We start from the raw sequence: 23,297 nt of genomic DNA, 5'->3' as shown, positions 1-23,297 counted from the left end.
CCTTCAAAAAGGCGTACACTGTAGACTGCACCTCCTGAGAAAAGTCCAATGATCCTTGCAGCCATAAGACCTGTTATATAACTACTGATGTAGTTACTGAATGATATATAGCATCAGTTACTCCAGTGAGGCCGGGAAGCTGGTTTCGGTGACTAGTTAACCCTTGTTATCCAGAGTGGCACATTCCTCCTTTGTATGAGGCAGCTCTTGTTAACAAAGATGTGAACTTTTCATAATTAAGGAAGTCATACCTGGCCATCATGACCTTGTAATTAACACCACATAACTGCAAGCTAGCAGAGGAGTACGACTTATGGTCAATAAATCAAATCTGTTAGGTTCCCTGTGTTTTGGAGTGTTTTTTTCCTGACAACTTTTGATTAGCATCTGCCACTGTTGATGATGATGATACTGGCTGCATATAAGAGAACTCAGCCCCTGAAGATGGAACTTGATACTTTTCATCCACTTTGCAGGATGTGGGAAGCACTATAGGCAAGATCACTCGTGTAAGGTCCATAATGGCCTTGTTCATAAGAAGGACCATCTTCCCTGAAGAAACAGACTATAAGCTATTGATGAGTTTATGGATAGATTCCTAGACCTCCTCCATTGGGATTTGTAAGGAGTTAGAGACGGTCTTCTGGAGGTCCTGAAATCACCTAAAATTGTTCAAGATGTACTCAGGTGAACCACAGCACCACTGGTGGTTTAGGAAATTATAATGGGCCCAAACAGATTAACCAGAGGAACTGTGACATCACCTAAATGGGAGGACATGCCAGAGAAAGTCTGAGCAGGTAGAGGCTCAGGTGCAACCTGACATCACCATGGGTGTAGAAGGAGAAGCCTTAGAGTAACAAGTCCTGTCTGGGTAGTTCTATCTTCCCTGAGTAGTCCAAGGCACCTCAGTATGGGCATTAAAGGGTCAGAGCCTGGTGGCCATGGTGTCAGGAACCACGGCCGCATGTCCTGTCTAGTGAGCATTCCAGTATCTGTCTTGAGAGAAATTCCTAGATTCTCTAAGCGAGGCTGAGGAAGGTGGAGATGACCTTCTGGGAGAGTACGTATGGGAATGTTCCATTCCCTAGCCATCATGTGAAGCCATCCAAGAGGACAATGAAAAAGGAGCATGCCAACTCCATAGATGGTGCCATACATGCGGGCATTGTTGGTAACACCAAAGCGATACTCTTCACTATAGACAGAGTGTGTCCTGGTGCCACCAGCAATACAGATGTGGACAGCAAGGGAGATTCTGGTTCGTACAGCACTATGAGGACTGTCATTGCTCTATGGCACAAGGGAACAACAACAGAGACTGTGCCATGACATCACGGTGAAGATCTAGAGATTACTACGGCTGTCTGCAGTGTTGGAAAAGCCTTTGTTGATGCCAATGTTAAAGAGCTGGAGGTTAACGGAGTTAAGTTGTTCAATTAAAGTTTTCAGCAGTGCCACTTTGGATAACTCATTTGACTGCTATCTCTGAGCTAAAGCCATGGCAGCACAGCAAGATTCAGCATTGGCAGGAACCACATGGGACCACAAAGTCTTGAAAGTAGAGCGGTACAGAGAAGAAATTCTTTTTGAGAAGATTTTCAAAAAAAAGAGGATCAACCGCTAGATGTCCTCTTAGCCTGTACTTTCTCTGATTATCTTTTATTGTGTTTGGCCACTCTAGAAGCCAGAGCTGAAGATAAAGCCCTGTGAGTCCACGAGCTAGCACTTGATCACTTCAGCACTGGGAGGTCATGGACAGTGGTGTCCTGAGATCTAGGCACTGATGCCAGCTTCATGGACTTGCCTGTGAGATATATCTGCAGTCGAGCCTTCGTCTGAGTCCTGCAGATAGCAAATTTTCCAGGATTTACAACTCCCATAAGCAGGGCAGGCATTTAGTTGCCCATCATTTTAATAAAGCATGGCACCCTCAAAAAAGAAACAGTATTTGAATCTGGGGAACCTGGAAGAATTAAGAGGTAGTGAAAGGAACTGAGTGGTGGTTGTTGCGCTTTGCCCTTTTACGCCCTTGACATGAAGCAGGAAGGGCTACATGCATCCTGGAGAAGAATTCACAGCTGGTGTGATAGCAGGGTTCTGCTTCCTCAACTAAGGGCTCCTGTTCTGGAAAGAAGAGGTTTGCTGGAAACAGATGGGGTCCACCTGACCAAGAAGGGGAAGAGCATCTTCGCACACCAAAGGGGAAAGGTGACAAAAGTCCACAGATAAGCATAAAAAAGTGGTCTTAACAGAGGGATAGATGTTTGGAGTGACATTGAAAATTACAATACAGTCTAAGGAGCAATAAAAAGGAAATCAGTGGGGGAACTACTTAACATCTTAGATGTATATACACATATGCAAGGAGTATGGGGAACAAACAAGAACTGGAACATTCGTCTGTAAAATAAATCGTAATTTAATTATCACCACAGAGACTTGGTGGGATAAGTTCTATGACTCGAATACTGGCATAGAAGGGTATGGCTTGTTCAGGAAGGACAGGCAGATAAAAAGTGATGTGGTGTTGCATTTTAGATCAAGAATATATACACTTGTTCGGAGGTCCAGAAGGAAGTGAGAGACAGACCAGTTGAAAGTCTCTGGGTAAAAATAAAAGGGGTAAAAATATTATATTATATATATATATAAATAATGGCATGGTTGGGATCTACTCCAGAGCACAGAACAAGGAAGGTGGAGGAGGCGGCAGCATTTCAAAGACAAACAGAAATATTCAAAACACAACACCTGGTAACAACAACAAAACACAAATTTTCCAAAAAGTTCTTGGACTGTATTGGGGACAACTTTTTTGTTTCAGAAAGTGGAGGAAGTAACCAAGGGGACTGCCATTTCAGACTCAATTGTGACCAACAAGGAGGAATTGGTAGCAAATCTGAAGGTAGAAGGCAATTTGCGTGAAAGTGACCATGAAATGATAGATGTCCATGATTCTAAGAAAAGGAAGGAGTAAGAGCAGCAGAATGAGGATAATGGACTTCAAACAGGCAGACTGACAGACACAAAGAACTGGTAGATAGGGTCCCATGGAAAGAAAAATCTAAGGAAAAAAGGCGTTCAGGTGAGCTGGCAGTTTCTCATGGCAAGAATATTGAAGACACAACTGCAAACTATTCCGATGCAAAGGAAAGACAGGAAGACTAGGAAGAGGTTAATATGGCTCCAACAGGAGCTCTTAATGACCTGAAAATCAAAAGGAATTCTAAAAATGTATAAACACGAACAAAATGCTAACGAAGAGTATAAAAGAATAGCACAAGAATGTATGGACAAAATCAGAAAGGCTAAGGAACGAAATGGGTTACCCTAAGCAAGAGAAAGAAAAGGCAATAAGAGGAGGTTTTTTAAATACATTAGGAGCAAGAAAAAGACAAAGGAAAGCATAGGCCCTCTACTTAGCAGGGAAAGAGTTAATAATGTGGGCAGTCAAGTGATTAAAAAAAATTAATCCTGATTAAAGTTTTAAATCACAGTGTTAAACAATAATAAAATACCATTTATTTAAATATTTAGGATGTTTTCTATATTTTAAAATATAGGCTGGGGCTTCTCTCCAGCTGAGCTGCTAGCTGGGGCTTCGCGCCTCTTCCCTCTGCTGCCTGCTGGGGCTTCGTGTACCCCCACCCCTTTCAATGGAGCTAGTCTCCACACCGATGCCTCCCTCCCCGCACCCAAACGCTGACCTCCCCCCAACCTGAAGCCTCCTCCTGCACCCCAAACTCCTCTTCCCTGGCTCCACCCCAGAGCCTGCACCCCCCTTCACCCCAACCCCAACAGGCGTTAACTGTGATTGACAGCCCTACTTATAACAACTGATGACTAAGGCTACTATTTTGTCATGGAGATCACTCAAGTAATGGAATCCACCCGGGGGGGGACCCCCGCCCCCAGATCTCCCAGCTGCTGTGAGCAACGGGAGCCCCTGGAGCTGCGAGCCACAGGGGGACCCCACAGCTCCGAGCTGCTGGTGGCGTGGGACCCTGGAGCTCTGAGCCCCCAGGAGCTCTGAGCTGGGGCCCCTGCAGCTGCCAGGGCTGTGTGGAGACCCTGAAGCTCCTCATTTTGTCATGGATACTTTTAGTAATAGTCAGGGACAGGCATGGGCTTCCGTGAATTTTCTTTATTGCCCATGACCTGTCCGTGACTTTTACTAAAAAAAAAAAAAATCTGTGATAAAATCTTAGCCTTACTGATGACATCAAGAAGGGCGAGGTGTTTAATGCCTATTTTGCTTCAGTTTTCAATCAAAAGCTTAATAGTGACCAGATACTCAATTAATATTAACAAGAGGGAAGGAACACAAGCCAAAAGAGGAAAAATATGTTAAAGAATATTTAGATTATTTGGACATATTCAAGACAACAGGGCTTGATGAAATGCATGCTAGGACACTTAAGGAATTAGCTGAAGCAATCTCAATTGTCAGCAATTATTTTTGAGAAAGCATAGAGGGCAGGTGAGGTCACAGAGGACTGGAGAAGGGCAAACATATCTTTAAAAAGAGGAACAAAGAAGGACCCAAGGAATTGCAGACCAGTCCACCTAACTTTGATACTTGGAAAGATGTTGGCATAAATTATTAAACATCTTGTAAACAAATACAGAGTTATAGGGAACGTTCAGCGTGGATTTGTCAAAAACATATCATGCCAAATCAACCTAATTTCTTTCTTTGACTGTTACTTGCCGAGTGAATAGGGGAAGCAGTCGACTTATATCCCTGCAAGCCTAACGTTTTTCAACTGAATTGAAAAGGTGTGCACTTAGTCTTCTTTCTAAATGCCCCTGCTTATAGACACTGATATTGGCAGGTACATGTAAACCATTTTCATGACCACAGACTGTAATGTCACAAAAACAGAATGATGTCTTCAGTACAGCATCCACAAGACAAAAATTGGACTGTAAGAGTGGAAGTTCCAGAACAATCCAAAATATCTGAATTAATATTCTGTCAAATTCAGGGCCCCATAGAACTTGGCAGTTAATCTGCCATACACCGAGCATGCTCACAACTTCAAGTTGACAGTGGGGAGAGAGAGTGCAGAACCTCATCTCCAAAACAGAACAGCTTAAGAGAAAGGAAGATCTTCTTTAGTTGTTTCCAAAGTGGGACCAGTTTTTCACATTTGGGGCCAGATCTCTAAAAGAAGTCAGCTCTTATTTAAGCACCTAAAGAAGATTAAGTATATCTTGATTTTAGTGCAGTTCCACATGACATTCTCCTAAGCAAACTAGGGAAATGCAATCTAGATAAAATTCATATGGCGAGTGCTCAGCTGGATGAAAGACCATACTCAAAACAGTAATTATCAATGATATACTGTCAAACTGGGAAGGTGTAAGCAATGGGGTCCCACACGGGTTAGTTTTGGGTTTGGTACTAGTCAATATTTTCATAAATGACTTGGACAATGCAGTGGAGTGTGTGCTTATAATATCTGTAGAGGACACCAAGCTGGGAGGAGTTGCAAAAGAACAAAAAACAATACCTGGACACATTTAGTCTTGAGAAAAGACGACTGAGGGGGGACCTGACAACAGTCTTTAAACATGTTAAGGGCTGTTATAAAGAGGATGGGAATCCCTTGCTCCTCATATCCACTGAAGGTAGAATAAGAAGTAATGAGCTTAATCTGCAGCATGGGATATTTAGGTTATATATTAGGAAAAGCTTCTTAAGGGTAGTTGAGCTGTGGAACAGGCTTCCAAGAGAGTTGGCAGAGTCCACATCGTTGGACGTTTTTAAGAACGGGTTGGACAAACACCTGTCAACCATGGTCTAGGTTTACTGGTCCTGTTTCAGCAAAGGGAACTGGACATAATCCTTTCAAATCCTTCATTTCTATGACTCTATGAATCTGAGGTAGCACACGCACCACATGGAAACTGTTGGCCAAAAGACTGCAAACTCAAGCACTTGCACACCATTAGTGGAATGTTTATATGAACAATCATTCAAAAGAGAAGCCCCTGATCTCAAAGATGTGTTTGGGGGTGCGTGTGTGTGTGTGGAATCCTTCCCGACATGATGCCCCCACAGACGGGGTAACGGCTAGCCAGGGCTCTGCACTAGGTTCAAGGAGCCAGCCAGGCTCAGCTTTTTTTACCTCTCCTCCCAGAAAGGTTGCCTTCTCCTGGTATTCCTAGTCAGTTTCTTGCTGCTGCTTTGATGAATGCTCATGTTCAGTTATTTTAACATGATGACAACATTTTGCTGACAACAAGTGACAAAGGGGAAACGGCAATTTTAAAAAGTCTCTCTCAAACCTGAGTGGCATTTCATGAGGCCAAGAAAAGGCATTTTTCTGATCCCAAAGCTTCATCTCTGCCAAATTTCAAAGGCCTGCTGTAAACAATGAAGGCATCACAACTTTTCTTAACAAGGTCCCCAGAAACTTTTGTAGTGGAAAGTGTTGGAAAACCTAAATATAGGGATCACTGTGAGCTCCCCCTATTATGCTCATTCACTACCCTACAACTCTAGGAGCATTATTTTACTTCAGCTCTTTCATGGCTCAATATTTGATAGTGAGGAACTGCTGCTATATTGCCAAAGATGTGATTATGTAACTATTTTATCTTATGAAATGTGATTAAATATAGATGTTCTCTGTTTACCATGGTTTCACAGTATAAAGATGATCAAATTCTGCCCTCAGATTGCCTCTGCAAACCCACTGAAGTCAACAGGATTGCATGGGTGCAACTAAGTGCAGAACTTGGCTCAATCTTTCTCTATTCCCTTCTGTACTATGGGTCCTTGCCTTCCAGTAAATCCCAGTTCTTTTCATACTAGAACCATTCCCAGTAAGTAAATCATCATCTACTGTTTATACATCTCCAATACCTGACGCTTAGTAGGACCAATTTCCTCCCTGCATCAACTTCTTCTTAAGACTCCTACCAACTTCCAGTTGCTCGCCTCTGATGAATATTCACCTGCCAGTCACCTACAAATTAAGGTGAGCTAACAATTGTGCTCCAGAAAATTTTAAACCCAACCTATATTCCTGAATAATTTTTTGAAAATTATGAACTTCCCCTGAAAGTTATAACACAGAATTTCATGTGTAATATCCACTAGAATTCAACATAAACAACCCAAAGCATGGTATAAATCACAGCAGAGATAAATATAGATTTTCAAAAAAAATTTGGACTAAGCCATTTCTTTAGAAAACAAGTAACCAATTACTTTAGAATAAATGAGTAACAGCAACAATACACTTTAAAATGTTACAATAATATATTTTTAGCTTAGTTTGATTTAAGCTACTACGTATTTAAATACTTCAATTTTTATAACAATTGTTAAATACGGCAACTAGTTATTGTTGCCACCTTAAGAACTATGCATTAAACAGTTTTAATTTTTATGGCTGCATTCTGGGTTTTTCATTTGTTCTTTATATGTTAGATAATTTAATATTTACAGACCTCTCTGGCAATGTGACTCAAGGCTTCATCTTCTGCAGAGAATCTATCTTTTACTGGAGTTCTTTTCCTCCCCGATCCAGGAGTCCCCATTTTTATTCTCTAGTTTCTGGATTTCTTTTGCAAGAATGAACTGGTCAAAACTCAACTTTCAGATCTGAAATAAAATGCATAAATATAATCAGGTTTTTTTTTCTTTATATGTAACACACTAAGCACTTAAGAAGTCTACTTACATAGTAAGATTTCTCTGGCATTTTTTCTGAGGGAGGAGAGAAACAGGGGAATTTCAGAATCTCAGCTTTCATTTTAGAAGAATGTCTTGCCCTTACGGCCATAGACCAGGGGTAGGCAACCTATAGCACTTGTGCCAAAGGTGGTACGCGAGCTGATTTTCAGTGGCACTCACGCTGCCTGGGTCCTGGCCACCGGTCCAGGGGGCTCTGCATTTTAATTTAATTTTAAATGAAGCTTCTTAAACATTTTAAAAACCTTATTTACTTTAATATATAACTAAACTATTGTTGTATGTAAAGACTTATAGAAAGAGACCTTCTAAAAATGTTAGTGTATTACTGGCACGCGAAACCTTAAATTAGAGTGAATAAATGAAGACTCAGCACACCACTTCTGAAAGGTTGCCGACCCCTGCCATAGACACTACATTCTATTTGCATTCAATAGAATTCTTAAGTCTGCAGGAAGCTCTAATACCTTTGCTGATGCACAGAGTTTTGCCAAGCAGCAACTTGTCATTGTCAGTATCTTGTCACTTTTCACTACTACTATTCAGAACCCCATAGGCAGTATTTAAGCTCTCACAAATATTCATTTCATTCTACTGCTGCTAGTAAGAGTCACAAGCAACAGTAGATCCAAATTCTGAAGCTATTCGCTGAGGTGGGACTCCTCCCAAAATGGAGGTGAAAAAGGGTTAGGGGCTAAAGTAGAAAAAACTGCCCCCTTCACAACAGGCTAGAAGTAGGCTAGTAGACATACATATACCCTTGCAGCCAGAAGGCCAGATGAGAAAATACATCATCACAGTAGCCATGATGTCTAAGAGAAAGAGAACACTGCTTTGTTTCAAGCAGCCAGAGAGACGGGGTTGGGGGGGGATTAAAGGGAGGAAAGCTCAGAGACCTACTACTTATGATATACTTAAACTTAAGATTTTTTGGTCAAAAAGTTTGCTCTGGAGCAGGATAAAATTGTACATGCCAAGTAACGGCTCACAACATGTTTAACTGTAAGTTCCCTTTAGTAAATGGTTCTTATTGGAACTGCTAAGATGACCTTAAGTTAAATGTTAAAGCTATCATAAAATTATTGTAATAGGGAAATATAACACAACATGAACTTTGTTCAAGAGGGTGGAGCATTACATTTCTTAGCTGCTTTTCTTCTGTGAGTTGCAGGATTAGATAAGGAACTTACTTTTAATTGTATGGTACTGTACACAGTATAAATAGTATCCTACAGTATACACCGGGGTAGGCAACCTACGGCACATGTGCCAAAGGCGGCATGCGAGCTGATTTTCAGTGGCACTCACTGCCCGGGTCCTGGCCACCGGTCAGGGGGCTTTGCATTTTAATTTAATTTTAAATGAAGCTTCTTAAACATTTTAAAAACCTTATTTACTTTACATACAATAGTTTAGTTATATATTAAAGACTTACAGAAAGAGACCTTCTAAAACGATTAAAATGTATTACTGGCATGCAAAAATCTTAAATTAGAGTGAATAAATGAAGACTCGGCACACCACTTCTGAAAGTGACGCACTATAGAACTTGGCACAGAATATTAATCTTGTTTTAAAACAATTCCTGTTATTCAGATTTACTGAAATTATATTAAAGATGTAATGAAGTTTCCCTTTAGCATTTAAAATTCAGTACACCTGAATGTTTATTTTATATATACAGCATTTATTATAAGCATTATTATGCAGACTGGCAAAGCTGCATTCCACCTTCAAACCTCATATATTCAGGTTTTAAATAGGGTGACCTGGGTGGGGTCACTCTGTCAAAATAAAGATTGAAAGTGCCAGAAAAGCAAATACAGCAAGCTGCTCCTCTCAACCAACAGAACCCTTATCTATAATGGCCTAACATGCTTTACTTTTCTGCCTCATTTATTCCGTGCCCTGAAATGCTTCTGCAGTTTTAACAAAAACAGAAAGAAAAATCTCTATCTATTAAATGTTAATACTCTCCCATACAGACATTTTAAATTCTGCAATGCTTTCATAAAACCTTGCGGGGCGTAGCACAACAACAGAACTTTTGGTGCTACAATAGCAACATTCACACTCAAGGTTTCTCAAAACAGCCCTACAAAATAGATACTAGTAGCACAGTGATTATACAGATAGAGGCGGTAGCACCATTCAATAACTAACACACAAAGCCTTTAACATTAGAACATAATTTACTAAGAGAGTTTGCCAAGACACCATGGCATTTTCCTATTCCAGTAACAGAAAGTCTATCATCAAGTGCCCCCTCAAAGATAACTAGCTTGGCATGTAAAAGGGGAACACAAATATCAACTTTGCCCCACAACTAATTCAGGTTATCACTTTGTTCATTTCTTTTTCTATTCCTTTACATTCTCTCCTGATACATCTACATGTATACACAACCTAAAAACACCTTTCCCCCCACTTCCCTGGGAAAGAATCTTACTCTCAGTCCCACATACTATGATCTTCAGATTCAAGACTATACTGCAAAAGTTCTCTTCATAGTGTTCCCTCAGGTTACAAACATTATATTTTAGGCCACACAACCAATCACCTCCCATGGTGCCACCCGTTCTGATGCCTGGATCTATGCCTACAGAATTGGTACCACATACATGCAAAGCATTTAGACAGTAAGAGCATTCTATAAACAGACAAACCATCACTTGCCTTACCTCTTTTCAAAGAGTGTCATGGGGTCTTTAAATGCCATCTGAACAGAGTGATTTTTATTTAATGTCTCATCCAAATGTGAGTGCTAAAAGATCAACAGAAAACCCACTATATAGCACTGGATTGTCAAGATACCATATGACATGAGTGGGCAAACTTTTTGGTCTGAGGGCCACATCTCAGTATGGAGGGCCGGCTGTGGCAGGGGATTGGGGCACACGGAGGGTGGTGGTGGGGATGAGGGCTCCGGCTGGGAGTGCAAACTGTGGGGTGGGGTTGGGACGGAGGAGTTCAGGGTGCAGGAGGGGGCTCCGGCCTGGGACGGAGGATTGGGGCGCACGGGGATGAGGCTCCAGCTGGGGGTGCAGACTCTGGGGTGGGGCTGGGGATGAGGGTTTGCGGTGCAGGAGGGTGCTCCGGGCTAGGATCAAAGGGTTTGGAGGGCCATCAGGGCTGGGGCAGGGGATTGGGATGCAGAGAGGGCTCAGGGGTGCAAGATCCAGGTGGCACTTACCTGAAGTGGCTCCTGGAAACAGTGGCCCATCCCTCCTCCGGCTCCCACATGAAGGTGGGGCCATGCTGCTCTGCGCACTGCTCCATCTGCAGGCAGTGCCCCCACAGCTCCCATTGGCCATGGTTCCCAGCCAATGGGAGCTACAGAGCCGATGCCTGGGGTGGGGACAGCATGCAGAGCCCCCGGCTGCACCAGCTTCCAGGAGCCAAGCAGAGCTGCTGCACACATGGAGTGGAGCAAGGCAAGACCCCGCTCCTGCTCCCCAGCTGGAGCTTGAGGGCCAGATTAAAAGATCCAACGGGCCAGATGCAGCCCGCAGGCCGCAGTTTTCCCACCCCTGCCATGAGTACAGCTTTTGCTTTGGGATAACAACAACCACTAACAATATGGAACTCAAGTCCCAAGCAGCAGATACTAAAAAGTAATTTGTATCTTGAAGTCCATCTATTCATTCTTGGAGAGCAGAGCTGTGCTATGGTACGAGGCTTCCAGCACACACCTAGCAGTTGAAGTGTTTGAACTGCTAACCTCTCCACACAACAGCAAGCAGAACATTTGAACCACAGGGTGTGCATGATCTGTACAGCCTGCTGATGCTTTCACCTATCTACGTTTGGCTGTGGTATTGATTTTATTTATTTTTTTTGAGAAAGACATGTTCATATGTAACCTACATTGACATGTTAGTTTTAAATGTATTGAGAGAGAGTCTGTATAACCAAGCACCTCTGTGGATAAACAAGAAATAAAATTATATACATAGATTCATACATTTTAGGACCAGAGGGAACCACTATGAACATCTCCTTTATAACAGCAATGACAGAATTTCACCAGGTTATTCCTGCTTTAGGCCTATAACTTTTGGCTGCACTAAAGCATGCCTTTTTGACATTCAGTCTTGATTTAAAAACTCCAAAGAGAACCCACCACATCCCTAAGTGGTTTCAATAGTTAATTACCCTCACTATTAGAAATGTAGGCCTTATTCCTCATCTGAATTTATCTAGCTTCATCTTCCTGCCACAGAATCTTGTTATGCCTTTGTCTACTAAACTGAAGAGTCCTCTATCATCAGAAATCTTCCCTCCATATACTTAGACTATGATCAAGTCCCCTTTCTCTTGGTTCAACTGAATAGACTGGCATTCTTTAGTCTATTACTGCAGCACAGGTTTTCCAGAACTCAAATTGTTCTTGTAGGTCTTTTCTGAACTCTTTCCAATTGTCAACATCATTTTTAAAGTGTCAATACCAGAAATGTGCACACTATGGCAGCAGTGGTCTCACCAATGCCATATTTAGTGGTAAGAGCATCTCCCTACTTCTGTGATACTCCCCTCACTTATAAATCCAAGGATCACATTTGCTTTCTTCGCCACCCACCACACAGGGAGCTCATGTTCAGTTGATTATCCACCATGACCCATAAAATTTCTTTCAGAGTCACTACTTTCAAATACATAGTCCCCTGATCCTATAAGTGTGACCTACATTCTTTGCTCCTCTGTGTAGGACCTCACCTTTAGCTGTGTATGACCTCACCTTTAGCTTCAGGGAGAATAAAAATCAATGATTTAAAAAAAAAAATCTGATTTATTTAAGTTGGATTTTTTTGATAAAATTTTTGAGGGAAACACCTATCTAAAGATGTTCTTAATTAAAACTATTATAGCTCAAAGATATCATCATGGAATAGGGAGTATAAATTCTAATTCTATAATATAAGACAATATATTCATGTAAAGTTTAAAAAACTTTTCTTAAATGAGTTCCAATAGTTCATGAATTAGGGACCCAATCTTATGGGATTCCAGGGGTTTCTATATAGATTGTTTAGGTTAATCTATCTACCTACCAATGGGACTCTGTGCTCAGTCTAGAAGATACCATCAGAGATACTTAGTTTTGCAGTTCTCAAACTGTGGATTTGTGTCCCCAGAGAGAACATGCTTGTTAACAACAAAAAAAGGTTTTAAAAAATAAATAAATAGAGAGGTGAGAAACAACAGACCTCAACCCGATTGTCCCTCTGCAAATTTGTGTACACAGAGTCAATCCCTTACCTCTCTTAAAAGTGCAAAGTTGCAAAAAGTTCAATGAATAGAAGATTGATAAATTAATAGATCTGGACAAGGAGAAGAAGTCTGGAGATAAATGCGAGAAGGCAGTAGAAACAAAAGTGACACTTTACCACGCCAAGCCAGTTGCAAGTATTCTGGAATCATTACAGCACAAAGCATGGAAGCAAATGGTCCTGAGTTTTGGTCACATTCAAGCAAAATTCGGTCTATATCTTTATGTGTTAGCCTCAGTATAGTGACATCATTCATCGTCACCTGGTTGAAATAGGAGAATTTTTGTAAGGGAACAGTAAGAGGACCCCGATCATGCTGGGCTGTTAGCACTTGGCTAAACGGGATCATCCCAGAGAATAGCCATGCGGCCGTGGGGAGGGGTGAAGGGATCATCCCGGAGAACAGCCAGGTAGCCGGGGGAGGAGAGAAGGAATCATCCCAGAGAACAGGCATGCAGCAGGGTGGGGGGGTGGTCTGTGCTGTACATTACTCTCCCTTCTTATCTCCCCCAGGTGTAAATGTTTCTACGCTCCCCCTATCATCTCCGTCCCTGAGGTTATCGCAGATTAGAAAGCGAAAAAAATGCACTCACGACTGTTTGCAGAGCTCATGCAGTCGTCCTGCACTGACAGGGCACAGCTTAATGCATGGAGGCATTCAGTGTCAGAGACCAGGAAAGAATTGAGTGAGTGCAAAGAGTGGAGGTAGAACGCAATCCTGAGGCTAATAGGGGAGCAAATGGACATGATGAAGCATCCATTGGGGGAGCAAACATCTGTTGGAACTGCAGGAAAGCCAACAAGAGCACAGTCCCCCGCTGCATCCACTGTATAACCGCATGCCCTCCTCCCCAAGTTCCATATCTGCCTCACCCAGATGCCCAAGAACGCGGGGATTGCGGGGGAGGGGGAAGGCTCCGGGCACCCAGCCACTCCACTCCAGAGGATGGCCCAAGCAACAGAAGGCTGTCATTCAAAAACAGTTTGATTATTAGTGTGGCAACAACAAGCAATGTGACCTTGTCCTTCCCTCCTCCCCCACCCCACCCGGGCTACCTTGTCCGTTATCTCTCTTTTTTTTTTTTAAATTAATACAGAAAGAATGCATGGTTTCAAAACAGTAGTTACTTTATTTCGAAGGGGGGGGACGGTGGTTGGCTTACAGGGAATTAAAATCAACAAAAGGGGCGAGTTTGCATCAAGGAGACACAAACACATACACCTGTCAGTCTCTAAGGTACCACAAGTACTCCTTTTCTTTTTGCGAATACAGATTAACATGGCTGTTACTCTGAAAACTGTCACACCGTAGCCTGGCCAGTCATGAAACTGGTTTTCAAAGCTTCTCTGATGCGCAGCACACCTAGCTGTGCTCTTCTAATCGCCTTGGTGTTTGGCTGCTCAAAATCGGATGCCAGGCGATTTGCCTCAACTTCCCACCCCTCCATAAATGTCTCCCCCTTACTCTCAGATATTATAACGCACACAGCAAGCAGCAATAACAATGGGAATGTTGGTTGCGCTGAGGTCTGACCTAGTCAGCAAACAGCGCCAGCGAGCTTTTAAACATCCAAAGGCACATTCTACCACCATTCTGCACTTGCTCAGACTATAGTTGAACTGCTCCTTACTATTGTCCAGGCTGCCTGTGTACAGCTTCATGAGCCATGAGAGCAAGGGGTAGGCTGCGTCCCCAAGGATAACTATTGGCATTTCAACATCCTCAAGGTTAATTTTCTGGTCTGGGAAGTAAGACTCTTCTTGCAGCTGCTTGAACAGTCCGGAGTTCCTAAATATGCGAGCGTCATGCACCTTTCCCAGCCATCCCACATTGATGTCAGTGAAACGTCCCTTGTGATCCACCAGTGCTTGCAGCATCATTGTGAAGTACCCCTTGCCATTTATGTACTGGTTGGCACGGTGGTCCAGTGCCAAGATGGGAATATGAGTTCTGTCTATTGCCCCACCACAGTTCGGGAACCCCATTGCAGCAAAGCCATCCAGTATGACCTGCACATTTCCCAGAATCACTACCCTTGATAACAGAACGTCAATGACTACATTGGCTACTTGGATCATAGCAACCCCCACAGTAGACCTGCCCACTCCAAATTGATTCCCGACTGACCGGTATCAGTCAGGCATTGCAAGCTTCCACAGCGCTATTGCCACTCGCTTCTCAACTGTCAGGGCTGCTCTCATCTTGGTATTCCTGCATTTCAGCGCGGGGGAAAGCAACTCACAGAGTTCCAGGAAAGTGGCCTTATGCATGCGAAAGTTTTGCAGCCACTGTGAATCAGCCCATACCTGCAACACTATGCAGTCCCACTAGTTTGTTTGCCTGGCCCAGAATCGGCGTTCCACTGTATCAACCAGCCCCACTGCCGCCACGATGTCCCAATTGCCACAGCCCGTGCTTTCAGGAACATCTGTGTCCATGTCCTCATCAAAATCCTCCTCGTGCTGGAGTCTCTTAGCCCGGCTCTGCATATAATCCAGGATAATGAGCGAGGTGTTTACATTGCGCACAACAGCAGCGGTGACGGTGAGCTGAGCGGGCTCCATGATTGCCGTGGTATGGCATCTGCATGGGTAATCCAGAAAAAAAGATGCGAAACGATTGTCTGCCATTGCTTTCACAGAGGGAAGGGCGATTGATGACATGTACCTGAAACCACCCACAACAATGTTTTTGCCCCATCAGGCATTGGGCGCTTAACCCAGAATTCCAATGGGCAGCGGAGACTGCGGGAACTGTGGGATAGCTACTCACAGTGCACTGCTCTGTAAGTCGATGCTAGCCATGGTAGTGATGACGCACTCCGCCGACTTAATGTGCTTAGTGGGAACATACGCAATTGACTGTATAAAATCGACTTCTAAAAAGGACTTCTATAAAATCGACCTAATTTTCTAGCATAGACATACCCAAAGAAATGCAAGGCCTGGTTACCCAAATAGAACATTTCTCATGATGTTGTTTCTTCTCAGGAGGAAGTTGTGTTGAAGATGATCTGGTGATGTTCTCCTCCTAATACAGCATGCCAAGAAAATCCTCCAAATATTAATGAATAACCTGTTGAATTGGACTTCATAAATATCTGCTTCAATTATCTTTGGTAAATGAAATAACCAAACAATCATTCATTTTCTGATATAGCTGTAAAACTAATCTGAAAAGTTTTCAAAATAAATCACTTAAAAAATGTATAGTGTGTACCTTCTAAAAAATGAAACCTACATCTATCTCTGAGTTGTGAATTATATGTATTAAGGTTATAACAACCAAAAAGAATGCACTTTTATGTAAAAATCCATGATTAAATTGAGTCTTCCTGACTACTGATTTAAATCAATTTGATTTCAATCAAATCCACCCTGGTTGTATTACACATAAAAGTAAAAGCACATTACCTCATAAGAAGATGCCTATACTATGATGGGAGGAAGGTGAGTAAGACTCCTGTGATATCTTTAAAGAAGCAGAATTACAAGGCAAGCAATTTTTCTCTCTACAGATACCATTTGCACCAGCTTTCCACTCTTGCAGAACAACTAGTGTGTGGGATGTTCTAAACTAGTGTGACAACAAACAGAGCAACAAGTAAATTAAGCAAGACAGGGTGGATACATTTAAATCAAGCAAATTAAATCACCAAGTGGAAAGCCTTGATTTAAATCAATTTTTATCAACTTTTCCATTTGTACTTCAGTTATTTTCTAAAGAAAGGTGCATTCTTATTGGTTGATACAATCATTAAAACATGAATAGAGCCTTTACACTAGAGTTGGTAAATCTTTTTGCTACCTAGGAGGGACACTATGATAATATGTTTATTTAAGCAATTGTATAGCTTAATATTTTCAGATTCTTATTAGTTGTACACTTTTAGTATGTTAGAAAATGCTGAATGATACATTGTCCCATTACTAGAAAACTGACTTTTTGCTCATTTGTGTCAAGCTGCATTAGGATTTAACTGGAATTAAACAAAATGTTAAATGTTTTGGATACAAATTTCTCTGATCAAAATGTGTTTCCTATTTATAACAATGATACAGTTAACCCATCTGTTTACTAAAAGTGAATTAAACTGATTATTTCAGGTCAGCCTAGGAACATTGTCAAATATGCTTAAGTGAAAGTGACTGGAGCTTAAGTTCCTACTCTTTGAAAATGAGAGCCTCTTAAATTATTTAGACTGACCTATTGTGCCATATTTATAAGGCTTAACCTCAAAAGTTAAAGAAAGAATTGGGGAAAATTTATATAGAAAAGTAACCTTTAACTCAAAGTTTTTGAAAGAGGCTCACGGTTTCAGCATATTTATTTTTATTTAAATGTTTTGAGAGTATAAAAAAGTTTATCTATAATATTTTCTATTAAATTCAGATGTCATTTTAAACAGTTTTTAAAAAGTAAAAATAAGTAAAACAAAACAAAAATTGTTTTTGTTTTTTTGATAAAAGAAAAAAAATTAAAAAAATGTATCAACCCTGTTGAATACAGTTTAAGCACAGTGTGGGAGCCAGGACTGGTGGAGTTCTGTTCCCAACTCTGACACTGACTCTCTGGCCTTATCTACACCATGGAAATCTTGCAAAGATTTCTCACCACTGCTTATACTAATCCAGCTCCACCAGTGACAACAATGTTGGGAAACCTTGTGTAGGCAGCTACCGGCATTTCAAGACTAGATGTTCTCTGGGCTGGGTTAAATCTTTTGGTGCTTAAAATGTGATGTTAATTGGTGGCTGATCTACACTAGGATTCTCAAAGTTGCTACCCTCAGGGGAGGTAACCCAGAGTTAACAATTTGCAGTATTTCCCTAATGGAGATGGGAAATGCTATATAGATACAAAGTTGCTTATTAGAGCGCAACTCTGGTTTATGTACACAGCCATCCTCCTCGAGATAAGACATGCTATTGCCATTGTTGCAGGGAAAAGGGGATAACTTGGAAATTAAAAGGAAAAATCCTATTCTGTTACTATGACAGGTAATAGGGCCAAATTCACCACTGGTGTAAACTGTGTAATTATTGACTTCAGTTAGGTCCAAGCCACATATGCTAACAGTGAGTTTGGCTTGAGAGGGGGAGGAAGAATGTCAAGCATAGAGAATCTTTTTAAATAAACCAACAGTGGCTCTTGTTCTGTGACAAAGAACTACACCATTAAATTAATCAGATTCACATTTAATTCTTGAATTTAAGTGGTGGAGCTTCAATACTGTGCATTTTACTAGTATTGTATTTTACTTGTAGAGTGCTATACGTTTTCATGGCGGCCTCTGAAGGCCTGTCAAACAAGTAACTGTTCTGTGGAGTTTACAATCTAAACGGGATTAATACAATTTAAATAATTAAAAGACAGGGTAGGAGCAGAGAGTCATAACTGATCTGTGGTGGACCAGGGTTTCCCATGTCTAAAGTGCCATTCATCCAGCAATCTCAAAAGGAACAGATGTGGTATCTTCACTCAGAGTAGTACCTTACTCTTACTAGTTTCCTTGATTTTAATGGAACATGGTTGGAATTTGGAATTGTGATTTGTCACATGGTTAGAGCCCTGGGGGGAGGGGGAGGGGATCACAATTCCAAATAATACATGGAAATAATGAAAACAGTAAAGTATCTGCTGTTAGAGAAATTGTGAGAGGTAGAAGCTGGCGTCCATGCACACTGGTCTTGTGCTCAGTGCTAGCAGTTCATGTTCCAAATGGCAATGGCGGCTACTATGCCTTGCAAAAGACAAAAAGAAGAGATGGATTCAGGCAACTTTAGAATGGGGTACAGAAAGAGGTCCCTGAGGGCTGTTTGCACCACACTGCAACTTTTCCTGCTACTTGAAGCCACATGTCCTTCTGCTAGATAGCTTTCATGCAGCCAGGACTCAAGCCACCTGGATATGCCATACCTAATCATTTCAACCCTGTCAATAATCAAACTGCTACTGAGAGGGCTCCTGCACTGGGATGGAATGAGGTACACTTTGGGGATGATCCAAAGCCAGATTCTCAGCATGATGATATAAGCATGAGTAGCTATAAACACAAAACACACAAAACAGATTTATATTTTTATGGTCTAGCATTGGGCTATGAGGATCATTTGACATGCCTGAGCTTTGCCAGGACTTAGCTACCAGAGGTATCTGTAAAAAGCCCACCGGAGCTTCTTTCCACAAAGGATGAAGACAACATCTCCCATTAAAACTTTCTTTTCTTATTACAAAGTGCGGAAGACCACTCAGCCTCTTGTTCAAGTCAACGGCTAAGAAATTCATTTTCAATGTGTCCCACTGGAAGAAGTTCTAATATATCACTCCCACTGGTCTTGAGACCACTTGTCCTAAATCATGTTCCCTACCACAAGACTCTGTGCTCAGTTCTATGTACCAGCGCTTTCTTGTGCTATACACGTCTCTGAGAAACAAGGCTGGCCTTTGGACAGATGATCATGAACCCATGGATACTTGGTACGTGCTGGATAACACAATAAATGATAAGATGCAACATGCCCAAGGCGGAAGATTTGTTGCCTTAGTAAAACCTGATGTACACCAATTAAAGCTTGCCCAGTGCCTTGTGTCTAAATAAGGGTATGAGAGTTACAATGCCTTAATTTGTGCTGGAAATGGCCCACCTTAATTATGCACATTGTAGGGAGAATGGTCACTTTGGATGAGCTATTACCAGCAGGATAGTGAGTTTGTGTGTGTGGTTTTCGGGAGGGGGGTCAGGGGGTGAGAGAACCTGGATTTGTGCAGGAAATGGCCCAACTTGATTATCATGCACATTGTGTAAAGAGTTGTCACTTTGGATGGGCTATCACCAGCAGGAGAGTGAATTTGTGTGGGGGGGTGGAGGGTGAGAAAACCTGGATTTGTGCTGGAAATGGCCCACCTGATGATCACTTTAGATAAGCTATTACCAGCAGGACAGTGGGGTGGGAGGAGGTATTTTTTCATATTCTCTGTGTATAAATAAAGTCTGCTGCAGTTTCCACGGCATGCATCCGATGAAGTGAGCTGTAGCTCACGAAAGCTCATGCTCAAATAAATTGGTTAGTCTCTAAGGTGCCACAAGTACTCCTTTTCTTTTTGCGAATGCCTTAACAATATTGGTCAGTAGGTGTTGAGATTACAAAGGTGTTTAAGACAGGGAGCTTTTGGCTGAATAAGGTTGAATCTACCATTAAACAAAAACAAACAAAAATCAACCTGGAAAACTGGCTTAAAAATATTCATGGCCCACACATGAAACTCCAGCTCCTATTGGTGCTGTCTGCTGAATTCTAAATTGTAGTTACTGACTAGCTAGTACTCTGACACCCTCAGCTGACAGCAACAACTGCACTAGCAAACCTGATGTGCCAGTTATCTTACAGCTCCACAAGGGAATGAATATGCTGGCATAGCTACAGCCGCAGTGACGTATTCTTGGGCTGAGAGGTGTATGGTAATTGATGTCTTAAAAGTACTGGTACCTGGGCGGCCACTATCATGCCAGGCAAGGTGCAGAGGCTCACTTCACACAGTGAAATCCTTTACAGAAGATGATGTGATTACAAAGCACAAATACTTTGAGAGAGGCTTGCTGAGTTACACTTTATGGGCACTGATACTCTTTAAGGTGCTAACATAGCAGCAGATCAGAGTTTATATTTTACTTCAGGCTCTTAGATTTATTCCTGGAGCTCTTAAACTGTTCGTGCCACTCAAGACAAAACATACCATGGCACTATCTAAGGTATCTGTAGTTTGAGGAAAAAGAAAAGGAGTACTTGTGGCACCTTAGAGACTAACCAATTTATTTGAGCATGAGCTTTCGTGAGCTACAGCTCACTTCATCGGATGCATACTGTGGAAACTGCAGAAGACATTATATACACAGAGACCACGAAACAATACCTCCTCCCATCCCACTCTCCTGCTGGTAATTGCTTATCTAAAGTGATCATCAAGTTTGAGGGGAGATGCAGGGGAAGAAAATAGCTAGGCTTTCAAAAATCAATACCCAAAGTAGGTAAACATGCTGGAGATACAGAAGAACAGAATTGCCAAGTCCTAAAAATGCTCTGGAACTCTAAATGCAACTCTAAATGCTAGACTTAGTCCAAGGCAAAAGGTTTCTGTATTAAATTATGGACATGCTCTACAACTTGGGATAGGCACCAGGAAAACTGAAAGAAATGCATAAAACCAAACCAAAAATAAAATTATTCTATAGAATTACATTATTATCGCAAAGTGAGATTTAATATGAGATCAGATTTTTATTTCACAACTAAGTGAACAACATTATAACATCACCACCATCTTTTCAGACCCACATTTTAAAAATAATTATCTTCTCACCAAATTTCATAAGGGACAGATTAATTCACTGAAGATACATATTGCTATTACAGACCAATGTTCTATTTTCTAATTAATTAAAAAAGCAAAAACCAAAACCCCACAAACAAAAACCATGGTAAACAGGTCACATTCTGAAACACAGTATGTACTAGAAACAAACACTAAGAGCCTCAACATTTGGTAACTGAAGTACTTAACAAGCGCATAAAGTAGTTAATGCTGTAAAATGACACTTAAATTAACAAATATTTTTAAAATAGTATAACTTTAATTTGTCAGCATTCTTTTAATACAGAGAACGTTAGATCTTGGGTTTGGCATGTATAGTACACCCTCACACTTCCCTACTATTTCATTAATTATACAATATATGCCTAATACACAAGAGCGAAAACTAAAGTTATTTCAAATATGCCTATCACTCTATTACTTAGGCACCACTACTATGAAATATTTTCATCATATTGAATGCACATGATTATCTATATTTTTAAAGAACTTATAAAGAGACTAACTATCCATTACATACATTTACACAAATCTGTTATCTAGTTTCAAGAGATTTTCTACGTTGCAGTAAATACTGTACAACGGAGGGATGAATTCCTTTCTTTAGGAGTCATTAAATGTAATTTTGTAACCACTAAAAACACAACTCTTCAAATTAATCAACTAGATTACTTCCCCTCAATATTTCCTGCTCTTGGCAACAGAAACCAGAGCTTGAATTGTGACACACTATTATGAACGCATTGCACCATATCACAAACATTTACTAAAAGTATCAACCACTATATCAAACCTCCTTTTTGTTTCTCTCCTCCTCCATAAGCTCTACTTATAATAAATACCTGTTCAGCAATGTGTCCTATCAAATTACAAGTTTCTCAAGAGGCTGTATCTAGTAATGTTCAGACAACAAGTTGCACATTAATTGTGAGTTATGCTTTTGCTGTTTATTTTTAAGACCTTTGTCATACCCAAAACTCAGTGACTTCGCTTCCTATCTGAATCACACTTTCCAAACTTCACGTTAAAACACTATGTCATCTTCTATATATTGGCTAAAGAGAGAATCATGATGAAAATGAATTCTTTCCTTTGAAGCAATTCCATGGATTGATCTAGAATGGACACCACCACTATTTTGCCTGATGCCCCTTTCACAGAACTTTCCTCAGTCCTCATACTTAACTACTCCCAGATCCAGCTCAAGAACATTGTCAGACCTTGCACTGTCAGTGAGCTTCTCTCAATTCCTGTTAATTCTGCACTCTCTTTCTGAAAGAGAATTATACGATCCCCAAGTGATACCTTGTATTTCTATAGCACCTTAAATCAGTTCTGACATCATGCAACTAGCCAGTGACGCATTAGGGAGACAATACTGTTACCGATGTATCCGATGAAGTGAGCTGTAGCTCACAAAAGCTTACGCTCAAATAAATTTGTTAGTCTCTAAGGTGCCACAAATACTCCTTTTCTTTTTGAGGATACAGACTAACACAGCTGCTACTCTTCAACTGTTAGCTCAAAAGACATTTTAATTTTTTATGTATTTACAGGCACAGTAGACAGTAAAAAATAAAAATAGCAGCTAGGAAGTGATTTAACTTACCTCCTCACAGGAGAGTTAGAGATTTAAGACAGTCTCCCAAAATGCTGGAAACTAAGCCCTGCTCCCTTAGGAAAATGAAGCCAATCATATTCATCTCTTCAACCCAACCATGTGTTGTTAAAGGTGTACCCAAAATAATTCCTCAATCAGATTAGATTGAAGATATCAAAAGATCTATACTTCTCCTCTCAAACTTTGAGAATCAGTGAAATACTGGAAATGTCAACAATGCTAACTACCATCATTTAAATGAATGGGGTACCCATACATCAGACCTTTCATTCCAGGCTCTCTGCAAATACAGGCAGACACTATTGCGTCAATTACACTGTG

The 23,297-nt window shown here is 41.1% G+C and overlaps 1 protein-coding gene across 7 annotated transcripts in view; it reads right to left on the bottom strand.

Moving 5' to 3' along the window:
* LRRFIP2 (LRR binding FLII interacting protein 2) overlaps positions 1-23,297 on the bottom strand; it is a 138,089-nt gene that overhangs the window by 113,607 nt on the left and 1,185 nt on the right. For all 7 annotated transcript variants that reach the window (XM_073333006.1, XM_073333000.1, XM_073333001.1 and 4 more), the window contains exon 2: positions 7,468-7,621. In XM_073333006.1, the coding sequence (XP_073189107.1) occupies positions 7,468-7,557 (90 nt within the window). In that variant the 5' untranslated portion in view covers positions 7,558-7,621. The remainder of the gene's footprint in view (positions 1-7,467; positions 7,622-23,297) is intronic.

The sequence above is a fragment of the Lepidochelys kempii genome, chromosome 2, assembly GCF_965140265.1.
Source record: "Lepidochelys kempii isolate rLepKem1 chromosome 2, rLepKem1.hap2, whole genome shotgun sequence".
Taxonomy (NCBI): Eukaryota; Metazoa; Chordata; order Testudines; family Cheloniidae; genus Lepidochelys; species Lepidochelys kempii.
The sequence above is the reverse complement of the archived record's forward strand: the minus strand, read 5'-3'. Positions and strand labels throughout refer to the sequence as shown.